Source organism: Barbus barbus, assembly GCF_936440315.1.
Source record: "Barbus barbus genome assembly, chromosome: 42".
Classification (NCBI taxonomy): Eukaryota; Metazoa; Chordata; class Actinopteri; order Cypriniformes; family Cyprinidae; genus Barbus; species Barbus barbus.
The window spans coordinates 26,191,139-26,207,943 of NC_136720.1; the positions used below are offsets into that span (position 1 = coordinate 26,191,139).

At 35.6% G+C, this 16,805-nt stretch overlaps 1 protein-coding gene across 5 annotated transcripts in view; it reads right to left on the reverse strand.

Annotated features, from left to right (window-relative positions):
• LOC306861318 (epidermal growth factor receptor kinase substrate 8-like) overlaps positions 1–16,805 on the reverse strand; it is a 50,108-nt gene that overhangs the window by 26,364 nt on the left and 6,939 nt on the right. For 3 of the 5 annotated variants that reach the window (XR_013783465.1, XM_079403518.1, XM_079403519.1), the window contains exons 1-2: positions 6,246–6,293; positions 403–471 (exon numbers count right to left, since the gene is read on the reverse strand). Coding sequence is in view for 4 of the 5 variants with exons in the window: in XM_079403518.1 (XP_079259644.1) it covers positions 403–461 (59 nt within the window). In the remaining variant the exon portion in view is untranslated. Of the gene's footprint in view, positions 1–402; positions 472–6,245; positions 6,296–16,805 lie in introns of those variants that run through there. The other 2 variants (XM_079403517.1, XM_079403520.1) reach the window with 2 other exon arrangements.

A 16,805-nucleotide genomic window follows, 5' to 3' on the forward strand; every position in this document is an offset into this window, starting at 1 on the left:
TCAGCGATCCAGGTGCACCATTGCAAATGTGACATTGATTTGATACAACCGTTCAATAAACAAGAATTAATATAGTGTTACATTTTATGCACAATATTGTCTGTCTTTGATCAATTTTGCAAATGAAAACAGATCCAATCAAAGCTGCGACAGAACCGTTGTGACACACAGCAGCAATTCATTACTGAATGAATCACGGTTTTGAATGAATCGAGTGAGTCAATGATTCAGTGACTCATTCATAAAGACGGTTACTGAATGAATCAGCCGATTGAACAAATTGGTTGAATGAATGATTCAGTGACTCGCTAATTAAGACCTACTGGTGCTTTTACTTTCATAAAAATTTTTTTTTTTTTTTTTTTTTTAAATCTCATTAGTTGTTGTGATTGTTTGGCTTACTTTATCTGTGAGGACTGCGCTGTGACTCCAGTGTATCCGTTCATGTCTGGACTCTGCATTGCGCTCACACTGCAACACAATAAAAGCAGCGTCAGTCACACAATCACACCGGCAAACATCCGCACGCAGAACCAACAGCACACGGATGGGAGAAATACACATACATACGCCTTCGTCATCATCATCAAAGCTGTCTCACTGCTCAGACAGAATGAGATTCACACATACCACTCATATTCATTTATGACACAATCATATGAATAAAGATCATTTCTGGTTTTGTAATCAGGAAATGAGTGCTGGATGGCACATTGTGGGAGGAGTCTGATGCTGTGAGTGACATCATGTGATCATGTGACTCATGATTAGAGAACGCGTCTAAAAATGTGAGACGCAGTGCTTAGGAATGTTTTTTAAAAAACCTCCTCGTTGTTATCAAATAAAACAGTTGCCATGCCAACTTGCTACTGTAAACAAAAGCATGCCCCGCCTCCAGGGTCTTCTGATTGGTCCGCTGTTTAGGAACATTGATGAGTGGTACTCACTGATCTATAATGACCTTTGTCCGAAACCACTCCCCATCCACTATATAGTGCACTATATCGGGTGTCAACCAATTTTGTAGTGCTGTCCGAATTCTGAGTTAACGACTTAATTCCCTACATTCGTTCACTACTTTTTTTTTTTTTTTTTTTTTTTTTTTAATTAGTTACCCTATTTTTTACCCACAATGCATTCTGAATTTGAGTGTACAACCGATGTAGACTTGCTGAAACACTATTTCCCACAATCCATTGCGGAGTAGCGACAAGTTGGAAGAGAGAGCGGGAGCGAGCGAGTTTGAATGAGAGATGCCTTTTACATCTTTCTTATTTCTGCTTTAACGTTTATTTCATGCATTATTTGTTATGTAGGCATTGACTATATTTTAATATATACTATAGTTGAAAATTTTATTAATTTACTGAGGTGGCATCTTTGTTGATTTACAAAAATGATGATAATGTTTCTTCAGTAGATTTTTAGTTGCAGTCTGTCAGTCATATAATGGCAGTCAATGGGACTCACGGCTTTGAGAGAAAAAAAACATACTCAGACAAAACCAAATTAAACCCTGTAGCTCATAACGATACATTGAGGTCTAAAGACACGAAACAATCGGTCTGTGCAAGAAACTGAACAGTATTTATATAATTTTTTTACCTCTGATCCACCGCAATATCCAACTGTCCTGAGTGCGTTCATAACTATGGCTATGCCAGAGCACGTTTGACCGATCGTTTCGTGTCTTTAGACATCAATGCATCGTCACGAGCCGCAGGGTTTGATTTGGTTTTGTCTGAGTATGTTTTTTTTCTCTCAAAGCCGTGAGTTCCATTGACTGCCATTATATGACTGACAGACTGCAACGGTTTGAGTTAAAAATCTTTGTTTGTGTTCAACTGAAGAAACAAAGTCTCCTACATCTTGGATGCCCTGCGGGTAAGCAGATAAACATCAAATGTTCATTTTTGGGTGAACTATCCCTTTAACGGTCGCCTGAGGGCGCTTTATGACCATTGGCATCTTATCAGAGTGCAAAACGCTTCTCGGGAGAGTTTCAAAATACTACAAAAAACCCAATAAATACATACAATTATGAACACGTGTTAATGTGTGTTTATTTTTGATGACAGTATTTTAATAGTATTTATGAACAAAGCAATACAAAACAAATTAATAACATACCATCAATAAACCACAAAGCTGACGTGGAGGTATGTACAATTACAATATAAAAAGTTATTTTAAGTGTTACTGCTATTAATATTATCATATTTCTAAAATAAGTTACATGTAATATAAAAGTACATATGACGAAGATATTGAAGTATGTCACCATCCGAATCCGTTCACTCCTTTCTGATATAGTCCACTCAGCTGCCATACACTATATAGGGATTAGTGAATGAGTGAGCGATTTCAGACACAGCTATAGATTTATATAGATCAGTGGTGGTACTGCATGTAAAAGTTGAAATTCTTTTAACTTGACACGGTGTCTTAAAAACACTGCACTGCAAAAAAGCGAAATGTCATACATATCCATCTAGTGCCTGTTTACATAGAAAAAACAATGGAAAAGTAGCGCAGTGGAATGGAAAAACATGTGAACAGCCCCTTACTCAACTGAGTTCAACAAACAAGTTCTCATCTGATGTTCTTTAATTAACTAACATGTAATCAGAGACATCTGGACTGGAAACAGCATGTGTGTGGCTCATCCAAAATGTCTCGAGTAGGTACTTTTTTAATAAGTAATTACTTCGCGAACCACAAAAAGATTGTTCTATATAGTGTGAATGTAATCTGGACATACTACATTCGGCATGTTGCTATTGTCACGTAGTGTTGCTTTCGTCAATGAAAATTATGACTTTTATCGAACTTTTATCACGTGACGAAAACGAGACGAGACAAAAATGCTGGTCATGTGACGATGACGATAACTAAATGTATAATGCAATATTGAGACAATGTGGTTTACAAAATAAAAACTATGCTAAAATGCCTCTTCATTTTCATTGACTAAAGCGAGACGAAACTAAATGTTATAACGTTGCAGACGCAGGCGACGTCACTTCCTCAAGCCCCACTCACGGCATTATTTAGAAGACGACAACAAATTTAAGTCTGACACAGAGAAAGGAACCGATGGGGTTCGTCTTTGGGAGATGTGTGTGTACTTCTAACATGTGTGGTTGGTAAAATAAATGTTGTAAATTCAAATCAGAGCGTCTTCCGTGTCTGTATTCTTGAGTCTATAAGGTAACAATATTATAATAAGATAACCTTGTTTGAAATGGGTTTGGCTAAAAGAAAATGTTGGTTTTGTCTATACTATTAGGTACTTATACTATATTGACTGGGTTAAATAGAATTGTATTACTAAAAAGAGACTAAAATACAGTTTTCATTGACGAAAACTAGACTAAAAAGAGTATGAACGTGACTAAAACTAATAAAAACTAAAATGACAGCTTCACACAAAGACTAGAAACAACACTAATTGTCAAAAACAACACTATTGTCATGTGCCCCATCACTGCCATTCATAAATCCTCCCCCATGGCCTCATGGGATAGTACAGTTCGATCTTATGCACACTTCATAATCAGTGTTGGGTGTAACTAATTAGTTACTGTAATTTAATTATGCTTCCCTTGAAAAAAATAAAAGGATTACTCTTATTTTTTCTGTATTTTAATTACAGTTACTTCATACGTAATTGAACTTAATACGGTGTATAGAACATTTATACACAATCGTGGATTTAACAAAGTCTGACCTTAAAACGCATGCTTTTTAATTACCCTTCACGCTTTAAATACTTTAATACTTTAGCTTTATACACTAAATACTTTAGCTTAATAATTTATACACTAAATACTTTAGTGTCCAATTCTCACTATTGGTTATAAGCTGTTGCTTATAAGTACTGTTGGTTATAAGCATGAATATTACTGGGATATTGGCTGTGCATTATTACTTAAAAAGCAAGACCTTATTCTAAATCCTTAATCCTGCCCAATTCTTAAACTTAACAATTTTACTAAGTATTAATAAGCAGTAATTAGAAGTATTTTGACACAAAACTCATAGTTAATAATTAGTTAATAGTGAGAATTGGACTGAATAATTTATGTAGTTACTTGAAAGAATTAAAAGAAATGTTTTATGTCTATCCTTGCCTCATTAACTTGTCGAGGCTGATATAGGATTTATAAAGTAATTAGTAATAAGTAATTAAATACTTTTTGGAGAGAGTAATTTGTATAGTAATCTAATTGCACTGTTGAAGATGTAATTAGTAACTAGTATTTAATTACTTGTTTTTAGAGTAATTTACCCAACACTGTTCATAATCACACCAGAAGGTCATCCGGCTACTTTGAATACTTCTTTTGTCACATTCTGTTTTTCGCCTAGAGTTGGGAAAAGTTACTTTTAAAAGTAATGCATTACAATATTGCGTTACTCCATAAAAAAGTAACTAATTGCATTATTGCATGGAATGTAATGCATTACAATACCTTTTGTCACCTGAGCTGGGCTTTTTGGCAGCTGTAAGGGCCCTTTCACACCAAAAGTGAAATTAATAAGCCTATCAATAAGACAGGGAGAATTAAGTCAACGCTCCGCGTCACATTGATGCTGCTGTTAAAGACTCGTTCAGTGCATTCGAGGTGAAACGGAGTCAAACTCTGAGATGATGAATGATCAGACAGTCAGTCTCCACCGCTCGTGGCCACAAGTCTATAATTAGCCCCGCGTGGGCCGTTAGCAGATTAATCTTGCCGATTGAGTAACGAGCCCGACTGACAGAGTTAAACTGTCCAAGACCATAAGCCTGTGCGACGTCAATCATTGAGCCGAATGTAAACACTGAGAGTTTATTCTGACAGGTTAAACACCTGAAACCGATCCTTAACCAGCACATCCCTAGTGAAAAATACATATACTTAAATTAAATGTCCTGCAATTGTACTTTTAGTGTACTAAACTGGAACAACTAATTTTGTACTTAATGCACTTTAATTGTGCAGAAGTGGTGCTGAAGTGCAATTAAAGATATGTTTAGTATATTTTATTGTGCTAAAGTGGAACTATTGCAAGTATACTTCAGGTACACTTTGAATAATATCAGATTTTTAATGTAAAATATTTAAAGATCATACAATCCTCATCAAAAGTGACATTAAAACACATTAATATTAAGAAAAGTGCATTATGCACAAGTAATATGCCAAGTAAAGTTTAATTATATTTTTTAAATCAGTTACTTTTTTACTAGGGATGTGCTGATAACCACACACACACACACACACACACACACACACACACACACACACACGTGTCCTACAGACAGAAACACACTGGTAGAAGAACCAGAGATCGGGTCCAGCAGCTGCTGACCGTATGAATGATTGATCAGATCACAGGCCGGTTTGTGGGTCAAACGACTGGAGTCTGTTCCACTACAAACCCTGAGTTACAGCATTACATACAGTACACCACCGGCCAAAAGACTGGAATCAGTACGATCCAACATTATAAAAACATTAAAGAGCAAGAACAAAAATGTTATCAGTATTGATAACACTCAATATTTTCCTGGAAATCATTAAAAAATGTGGGATAATTAAGATTTTACAGTAGTTTTATTCATCAAGGAGTCAAGCACGCATTCAATTGTTTAAAAGTGACAGTAAAGACATTTATAAAGTTACAAATATTTATATTTCAAATAAATGCTGTTCTTTTGAACTTTCTATTCATCTGTGAATCCTGAAAAATAAAATGTATCAGTTTCCACAAATATATATTGGGCAGCTCAACTGTGTTCAGCATTGATAATAATCATAATGTTTGATCACAGAAATAAATTTCATTTTAACAGATATTCACATAGAAAATAGCCATTTAATATTGTAATAATATTTCAAAATTTTTACTGTATTTTTGCCTTGGTGGGCAAAAGACTTCTTAATTATTCCAAACTTTTGGCCACTAGTGTATATATACACACACAACAAAAGCAGTGTCAGATGAGTCATCAGATATTATTAGATTCACATTCACACTGTGATGTAAGAACATCAAACATGAATCACTTCTGTTCGACAAAAGAGCATCAAATGCAGCATTCAAACACGTTTCTCCTCCTGCATCAGCGTTACGTCTGAAACGGATCGACACGAGCCACATCAAACCCAGCGATTCATACAAACAAACATTGAGGAATCATGGCACACCTGTGTGAATCACACAGCAAACAGAACAAACTCTCTCTTCGCTCGTACCTGTTCACAGCCTCCACGCGTGAGAACTGCCACGATGTGCGGTTTCTTCTCACTGTGAAATCTTTAAGAGGATTTGTAAGGAGCTTTACAAACTCACACGGGTCTGTGATTATCCACTCCAGCGCAAAGGATGCTGGGACACGCAGATTCTGGAAAACTTCTTCAGTTCTGTTCTTCTGAACATCTTAACACGATCATAACATAAATCTGGTGGACTGTCAGAGTCTAATGGAGTCTGATGAATCACTTGAAGTGAATCTCGACTGACCTGCTTCCTTCTGCAGGTTAATATAAAAGCATCAATCTTTGTCCATTCAGGTCCGTTTGCTAAAGATTTTTTAAATCAGGACTTCCAGTGTTTTACATCACAAACGGGCTTTTTTACCTTAATTCATACAAGTGATTTTATATTTGGATCTTAACAACATACATTGCATTTACTTATTTATGTACGTATTTATTTTGTATAAATTTATTTATTTATATTTATATTATTTTATCTTTTTTTTTCATTTATATTTTTTATTTTATTTATTTTTGAAATTATAATTTACCCATAATGAAGCCCAATAACTCATTGTGTTTCTGTGTCGGCTGTGAATCCATACACTGCACATTATTCCTCTTTAATCCCGTTATCTCTTCTCTTTGCGTCTCCAGGCCTGTGTACCCAGAATCCCCAGCGCTTGCTGACATTACAGACCTGTCCTGATCCTATTAAACACAGCTATTTTAAGATCTTTATGAGCACTGTGACACAGGCAACATATGAAAATTAAGCAAATGAAACCTCTCCTTTAGCTATATGAGGTCAAAGGTGACCCGTTAAAACACACCGTTAGTCTTCATATGTAGCTCAAACTGAGACACATTAACTGGTGAATCTCTCAAACACGTCAAGTACACGTCACAGGTCACTCTGAATCAAAAGACATCATATTCTGTATTTCATGACAACTAATGTATGTAAATGGTAAAGTGTTACAGTGAGACGGATCATGATTAGGGTGTTCATCCGCGGTGTTTCCGTCTGTCTGTGTAGGAAGCGCTTTGAATTCACTCGTCAGCGTCTCTTCAGTGGGATTGTGAAGAGAAGCGTGAAACTTTCCACTGTTTAGACTTCATTTACAAACAGCTCACAAACCGCACTGAGGAGACGAGGCGAGACGAGGCGGCTGATGTATATGGAGAAGCTCGCTCAGCGTTCAGCTGAAATCACTGCTTCTCCAGCGCTGAAAACTCAAGCCAGTAATTAAGACTCACAATAGAAGTGTCCCAGAAACGCCCAGCAATCAATCACACACGACAGCGCTGGACCAACCAAACACACACACGACGGGCCGGATCATCACTGTTTAACTGTTTTCCACTTACTATGTTAGTACAGCTCTGTGTCATCATAACTTTTTCATGACCATATTCTCCAGCCTCTCTCAGACTGGCAATATTTTCACTTTGGGTTTTCTGTCAGGTCCAGGCACGGATTGGCTAATCAGGAGCACCGGGAGGATTCTGATTATCTCAGTTTAAATGCAGCGATCCAACTTAACAGTGAATCCAATCACCATTCAGGCAAAACTTTGCTTCATGAATGAGCCACAATGTTAACATGATCTAATCGCTAGCACACCCTGAGCACATGTGAGTTACTGTATTCCTCTTATCAGTAAGACATACCGTCATCATTTTTCATATCGGGCCGATTCCAATATTAACATTTAAAGCTAGGCATGCACGATATTAGATTTTTGCCGATATTTTTTAATCTATTTGGCCGATACTTATACCGATATATTTCCTTTTGTTTGGAAACAACACCAAGTCTCTCCTGTGCAGAAATTATAAGCAAAATATTTGTAATTTTGGTTAGTTTTTAACAAGAACTTATTTATTAGAATTAAATAAAAAATTATGTTTTTTTTAACAGTACATTGAAGCTTTGAAAATAACTAAATAAATAAATAAACTATATCAATCGCATTTTTCCCTCCAGAAAGACGCAGCGTTAACCCTAACATTTTAAGATTTAACATTTGTAGATGGTCTAAAATAGAAGAGTTGTGAAAATTCTGAAAATCTTTTAGAGCTCATGATTTGTTTAAAAAATTAAATATATTACACATTAATGAATAAATCAGCATATATAAAATTAATTTACAAGTGTCATGTTTGTGATCTTTTTTTTCATGTAAGCTACAGCTTCTGACCATTAAATCAAAACCTACTCATTTTATGACATCAATTACTGCTTTATTTAATCAGAAACACAGTCTAAATGTTATTTGTGTAGGCTATTTGTCTTTTAATTTAATTAGAAGTAGGCCAACAGCGCCCCCTACAGATTAAACCTCCAGGCATTAGGACCCGGGGGAGGCTGCCGCTGCACGTGCTATTACTGTTTACTCAATCACACACTAGGGCTGCATCAAATGATTATTTTGATAATCGATTAATCTCCCGATTATTCGACCGATTAATCGACTAATCATCGATTATTTCACTGGTTAATCAGTAGACTTTAATTGATTATTCACCTTTTTCAATTAGTTAAAATATTAAGTTATACATATTCTAACATAAATAAGGTCCCTTCAGCTTTAGAAAAGCATATTATGTCATTACAATTATTATACAATTAATTGGTAACCCTTTACAATAATGTTCATTAGTTAACATGAACTAAGAATGAACAATACTTCTACAGCATTTATTAATCTAATCTTAATTTCAGCATTTACTAATGCATTTATAAAAATCACAAGTTGTGTTTTTTAATATTGGTAAATGCACTGTGAACTAACATGAACAAACAATGGACAACTGTATTTTTATTAACCAACATTAACAAAGATTAACAAATTGTTCATTCATGTTATTTAATACATTAACTAATGTTAACAAATGATACCTTATTGTAAACGGTTACCAATTATACAAATAGATGCATTTGGCACACAAAATGAGATGACAGACAGAGACACTCTCTCAGCTTTTATTTAGCTACATGAAAAAGTAACTGAATGACACATCATTCTGCCTAACATCTCCTTTTGTAAGTCATATAGATAAGAAACTAAATAAAGGTAAGCGATTAGATGCTTTGGATAAACTATTTTATTCACAACATAATGTTTTAAAGCTTTGACTATCCAATCCAAACTATTACTTTAATGAAATTATTTTTTTTCCACTAATAATAATATTTTACCATTAGCTAGCTCCACACTGGAGAGCAGCTTTATAACAGAAAATCAAGTTGTAATTCTAACTGAAAGCGACACTGGCTCTGGTTTTTTATGTTTAATACAGTAAAGCTGCTTGAATTAAGTCTATCTATTGCATAAAGTACTATATAAATAAACATGATGTGACCAGACTTTACTGGAGTACTGAACTGTAGAGCTCATGCAAACATCCACATCGTTGTAATCAGATGCATTTTTAACTGCTGCTTTCACACTGTCAGTTTTTGTTGTGTTTAGAGATCGACCGATATATCGATTTACCGATATTTTTCCCGATATTTAAGCATTTTTCCATAATGCATGCAGTTAACACAAATTTAAAATGCTTGAAATTATTTCACACACAAGCCCAAAACAATGGATTTTTACTGCCAAATTTACAATGTTTTCACACTGTATATCAGAACAGATAACATCATTTTCTAAACCTAACTTTGTAATAGTCACCTATTTCTGCCTTTTGTTACAACTTTATAGGCTAAAGCCAAAGTGAACAGCTGTTCATATTGTGAATTTTAAACACAAATATATACCATTTTTTATTCATTAATGAGAAACAGCTGCTTGCAAATATATAATGTTATGCAAATATATAAATTACAGCTGATTCCCGTCTAGGAAACACACTCAGGTGTTGAGGTTCTTTCGATTGCATGACCATACAGTATACAGCAAAAGAGGATCTCTTTGGGCTGATCTTGTGTTGAAAGTGCACTCCTGCATAAATGTGAGCTTTTAGAAGATCTGCATGAAAGACTTGTGCCAGAGGTAGAAAGGGGACAGGTGGGAGATCTGTCAGTATATGTGATCACATGGAACAATGTAGCATTCCACTATTCCCGTGCAGTCACAGCCTGGTTAGATGCCCCTTTTCGTTGCCCCTTACTCCCCTTTCCACAACCCCATTGAGGAGTTTTTCCTCAACCTGGAGATGGAAGGTTTTTGACCAAATGTCCCTCCTGGATGCAATGGATGCTGTATGCCAAGACATCACAGCTGAACACTGCCAGGGGTGGATAAGGCATACCAAAAGATACCTTGCCAGAGAAGAAGATATCAGGTGTGATGGGGATGAGAACATGTGGCCAAACACAGAAGACCAGGCAGATGATTTATTTATATTTTATTCTTCTGTGGCTTTTTCTGTTTGTATATTTTGTACTTTCATATATAAATGGCAACTGTATTGCATATTTTTGTTATCTTGCAGTAAAGTCCTGTGGCAAATAAAGCCTTTACTTCAGTAATTCTGTCTCTGTCTTCTTTTTTCACAAACCGTACATTCTTTAAAGCTACTCTGAGACGGGTCATTCATTCTTTCGCATTGAATTTTTGTAGCAAAAGATACAAAATGTATGCATTTACCAAACCTAATGAAACAAAAATGTAGCTTTGGCAAATTTTTTATTGTATGATCAATACGTGTTCTCTTCCAACATCAAATTATTATTCCAAAACACTAACACATGTTCTCTTCCAACAGGAAAATTTAGTCAATCATAGCACAATATCATAAAAACACTAAAATCAGACTGAATTATAGAAACTGAGAATTATAGAAAGGGCAGATCTGACACATAAAATAATGCAGTTTCTATAATTCAGTCTGATTTGAGTGTTTTTATGATATTGTGCTATGATTGACTAAATTTTCCTGTTGGAAGATAACATGTGTTAGTGTTTTGGAATAATAATTTGATTTTGAGACATGTTTGCAGTGCTTTGGTGAACAGTGTATTGTGTTAGTGTATTATTGTATTTTGAAAATTAATGTTGAAGTTTAGTTTGCAATGTGTGATTTTGAGAATGAAATTAACTGTTTTGCGAATTGTGTGTTGGTGCGTTAAGAGTTTAGGAAAATTGTTAGGAGAATTGAAAAAATTGTCATAGCGATTGTAAAAAACTGTATTTCGTTACTGCCAGGAATGCGCGCAATATATATTTACATATTCTTTCAATATGTTACATTAGCTCATATGAGATCAAACGACTACTCGACAACAAAAATATCTGTCGACAATTTTTTGTCGACGTTGTCGATAATGTTGACTAATTGTTGCAGCCCTATCCCACCGAACGCGTCATTCTGCAGCGATTCAAAACAGTCAAACTAATCGTCATTCAGACAAAACTTTGCTTTAAGAATGAGCTAGTTCACTAGCACACCCTGAGCACATGCGAGTTAACCCATTCCTCTTATCGGCAAGACGTATTGGCATAATTTTTCATATCAGGCCGATGCAGATATTTAGGCAGATATTTAGGCGATACAGGCTTTCCTGTAGCTCAAATCCTGTAGCAACGCCAAGGTCATGGGTTCGATTCCCAGGGAAAGCAAAAGCTGATAAAATGTAAAAACTGTAACTTGAATGCAATGTAAGTCGCTTTTGATAAAAGCGTCTGCTAAATGCATAAATGTAAATGTAAAGCCATTATCGGCCTATTCCGATATCAGTCCAATAATATTGTGCATCCCTATTTAAAGCCATTATTGGCCGATTCCCATATTGGTCCGATAATATCGTGCATCCCTAGTATAATACGGAATTGTCCCGTATTTAAAGCATCAAAGAAGCATCCCATATGAAAGCTATAGCTTACAGAACAGTTTGTCATGTATTCGCAGGCATATGCTGTATGACCACCAGACCATATGAAATTCTCAATCGATAACTAATCAAGTTTTTTTTCCCAAATCGTTGTTTTATTTGAACGTAGCTGTTTGAGGAAGGCTTTAAGACCAAGCGAAATCCTCTGCTGCTTCCACTTCACAGTCAGCGGGACTCGTGCTAACAGCAATTCCCTTCAAAAAATTTCATGCCGATGCTTTTTTTTTTTTTGTGTGTGACATTAAAATTATTTTTAGAATAATTGTACATAAATAGGTTAAGCAATACAAATGTGATTATTTCTGAGAGCGTTTTAACTGCAGGCAGATATACATAACAGTGCAAATATTTTGAGCGTCCCTTATTCTGTCCCTTGTTTCCTGTAGTCAGTCGTGAACTAAAGTGGGCCGGTCTGGCAGGAAATGAGTCCCACTCTGGCCCTGGTCAGGTGGTCCAATATAGTTTTGAACTGCTCATCCTTCAATAACAGCCTCTTTGAAAGCCACACCATAACAGATTCATGTGCCGCTCAAACGATTCAGATCAGACTGAAATGATCAGGGATTTTGTTGAAAATATATCTCTGCTTGTTTCTAACATTGCTAACATTTGGTTGAAGGAATGGTTCAATGACTCATAAATAGTGAATTGTTTCGTTTCACGGTTCCTGAAGGAATCATCGCATGAATGATTTAAATAACTCACTCATAAAGATTCATTCCTAAATCCATCAGTGTATTTGAACAAATCAGTTGAATGAATGATTCAAATGACTCGAATTCTTCCTGAATGAAAGAGCGTTCATGAATGAACTCTTGAATTAATGAATCACTGACTCACTCATAAAGACTGTAACTTGTCGCCACCTACTGGTGTAACGACGAGATTCAATGGCCTGAACGAACTCTTGTATAAGGTACAATGAAAACCTCTCCTCTGTCCAAAGATTAAGGAAAAGACTACATTTATGAAGATCATACTGCTCTGATATAACATGAACACTTCTAATCCACACCAATAGAAACTATTAGACCGTCCAGCACAAAAACACTGCTGAAGGGGTTTTCCTCACTGATTAGAGTCGTATGACTCAGAACCACTGACCTGGACACACACACACACACACACACACACACACACACACACGTCAGAAGGTCAAAGGTCATTACACTGGCTAATCTACGTCCTGCTTTCCGCTCCACCCAGAGGGAAATGACATCATCAGCGTGAGGCTTCATTATCTGTTCGGTTCTGCAGCAGAGTCCTCTGTCGCTAATTGAATTGTCTAATTAAAGTTCAGTAAAGATCACACACCGCCTCAGTAAAAGACAGAGAGGATTCTGGGTAAAGACAGGAGCGGCAGAAAGGTTTCCTAGAAATACAGTGATGTTTCTATGATGTTTTGTGAATCACTTCACACCCTCCAAAGCAAACAGAGCCGCTCACATGCTCCGCTCCTCCAGCTGCTGCTTAAGTCTCTTTTAATGAAGAGAGATCAAGCGGAGCCCGGCGTGAGACACACACGTGTGTAACTGCAGCACAAAACAGAAAACAACCGTGCTGTTTGTTAGTTAACCACGGTTAACGGATAATTAGCACATTCCACCTACAGCTGGAGGTCAAGGAAGCGTAGGAACGTCTTTACAGGAAAGGAAATAAAGCCACATACGATTAGATTACTAGAGCTGCTGACTTCAGTGAACACACCAGATAAAGCCAGAAAGTGATTTCACACACGTATGACCCTCAGTGTGTGTGTGTGTGTGTGTGTGTCGTTACTAAACTATCATGAACTAAAACAAAAACCATAAAAGAGAAAACTTTAGTTACTTGAAATAAGCATTACATTAACTAAAATAAAATTTTAACTTATTTTATTACATATTTTATTATGTATTTTATTATGTGAAATATAACAAACTTATTTTATTATATATTTCTTTTTAAAAAAACTGGCAACATTTCTTATTTTCATGTAATTTAAGTTGAAGTACTAAAATAAAAAATAAAAAAAAAATAAAAAAACATGAAAAATTACTAAAGGCCTAACCCATTTTCTTTTAGCTATTTGGCAACATTTAGTTTAAATTGAAGTACTAAAATAACCAAATAAAAAATAAAACTATATAAAACTAATAAAGCTAAAAATATAACTACGCAGACATAAAAAAGGACAAAGAAATTACTAAAATGAATAAAACATTTATAAAATAAAACTACATAGACAATTTTTAATTAAAAATCAACAAAAAAAAATAACAAAAAAATACTAAAAGCCTAACCATGAATAAAATTAGTGGAAACAACAAACAAATATAAAAATAAAACCTAATTTAAAATATTAGCAAAAAATAGTATATTAATGATACTACAATAACACTGGACCGTGAGACGTGAGCATATCTCTGAAGAACACGTCAAACACAGTCACATGTCCACAATTACTTCACTATCCACTACAACTCAAAGAAATAAATAAGTAAATAAATAAATGTAGAGATGGAACAGGTGCGAGACGCAGCAGAGTTAAAGAAGCAGGTGGAACCAGAACCTTCTTGACCTCTGTGACATTCAGGAACCCGATCCGGCCGCACCCTCCGCCCGAGGTCCCGCCCCACACGCGTCACATGACGCTCTAACAGTAGGTGCGTTCGACTTCATGCAGCACTTAGCAGACCGATCGGCGGCTGACTTGAAGCAGTGCATGCCGGTTAGAAATTTAGTCCGACTTGAACCGGCGCCGACCACACGTCACTGTCACGTGTGGCATCAAAGTACCGCGATAGGTTTCGAGAGCAGCCGGCTGACTCAGCCGGCGCAATTTCTCCAGAGCGACTGCGGGAGCGCTGATGACGACACAGCTGTTTCACGATTGGCCAAATTCACCACATGACAACAAGGACGTGTATTTCGGGTTTATTCTGACAACTTCAGTCCCACTAATGCTCATATACGGACTTTCAAAAAAATAAAAATAAATTAACTTTTCATGTCATCATCTCGTAAATCATGTTTATTAAAAGATTACAATTATTTTTACTGCAATCACTTTTTTGTTAATTCGTTTATATAGGTTTTGTGCATAGGTTTATTTTGGACCTTTTTCATACAGACCTTTTACAGTATTAAGCTGCATAACCTATTTAGATAATCATTTTTTTATGGAATAAATCAAGTGTCAATCTTACAGACTTTTAATATAATGTGGTCATCATGGATTCTGATTGATACTAATTGTCTAGTTGCTGGGTTCATCCATCTTCACTTGCATGTGATTACTGCCAACAACTCTGGCTGGATGTAAACTTAATACAACATTCAGATCACTTTCATAAGCTGGTATAAATCATAATAGAAAGGCAAATAAATTGGGCTTATCCGTAGGCCTGTTCATGGTGTTCACGTATGAATGTTCATGGTGTTTTGTCTTACTAAAATGTGCTTACCTAACTGGAGAAATAGAAAAATAAGTAAACAAATATGTAACATCCTAATTCTTTTATCTGTAATGAAAACCACATTTAGTATATACAATTATTATCTTCATAGATTATTAAGTTGCAGTAGCAAAAACACACATAATGAATCATACTACACAAGTCAAATTTTCAATATGTTCTGTTTATTTACTTAAAACTTGTTTCTGTCGCGATGACACCCTTTCAAAATATTACATACATCTTAAAGGTTTATTAAAACATAAACCAACATAGTAATAAAAAAAGAATCACTTCTAATGAAAATTGTTAAGTGTAATTGCATTGATTGGTTAGTATTAGAAATAACGAGTCACACTGGTGTTGGGTATGGTCCCATGTCCCTTTGGATATATAAAAACATTGAACCTTACATAATTACATTGAACCTTTACTCACTTTCGTTGTTCATTGTGCTCAATTTCATACAACAATAACGGCATTTCCATAGCTTCCAGTTCGTCTGCAATAAAGCAAGCAAACACCACGTGATCTGCCATGACTGAGGTAGATGCAGCAAACTACGAGAGCCCCGAAGTGTCTGACTTGACGACTCCGTTTTCAACTCCGCCCCTGACTGCAAGCGGCTACTCTCGCTGACCACCGTCTGTAGCCGTGCTTCAAGTCGAACGCACCTAGTGTGTTTCCAGTGACGACACACACGACCTGATCAAACATCAGCTGTGTGACGACACACCAGACGGCTGACTCCACAGCAACACAAATTAAACAACAAAATAATTTAAAAACGGATACTTTTTTTAATGTGAACTTGAAAAGTCTATATTTTCAATATTATTTGTTTATTCACAAATACACATTGTTTCAGAGCAGCTTTACAGAAAATCATGATGTTAATGTTTGTAATATCTTCATATCATGTAGTCGCATTTATCAGATTAGAGCTGGATGATAATAAAGATACATTTTTTGATGATATAAACAATCAAGCAATTGATATTTACTTTACAGTATCGCCTTCAATAAGTATATCCAACTTTATACACAGAACTGTGCAATAATATTGTTACATTGCACAGGTGAGATCAGCTAGTATATATATATATATATATATATTATTTAATGTGATCCAAACTTTAAAAGTACATTAAAACAGATACAATACAAAGTTATTTTGTATTGAAATGCAGTAATAAGTCATGTTCAATTATAATTTCCCTAGATAATTGTTGCATATCGGGCACTTTGCTTTGACAGGGATGCAGCACG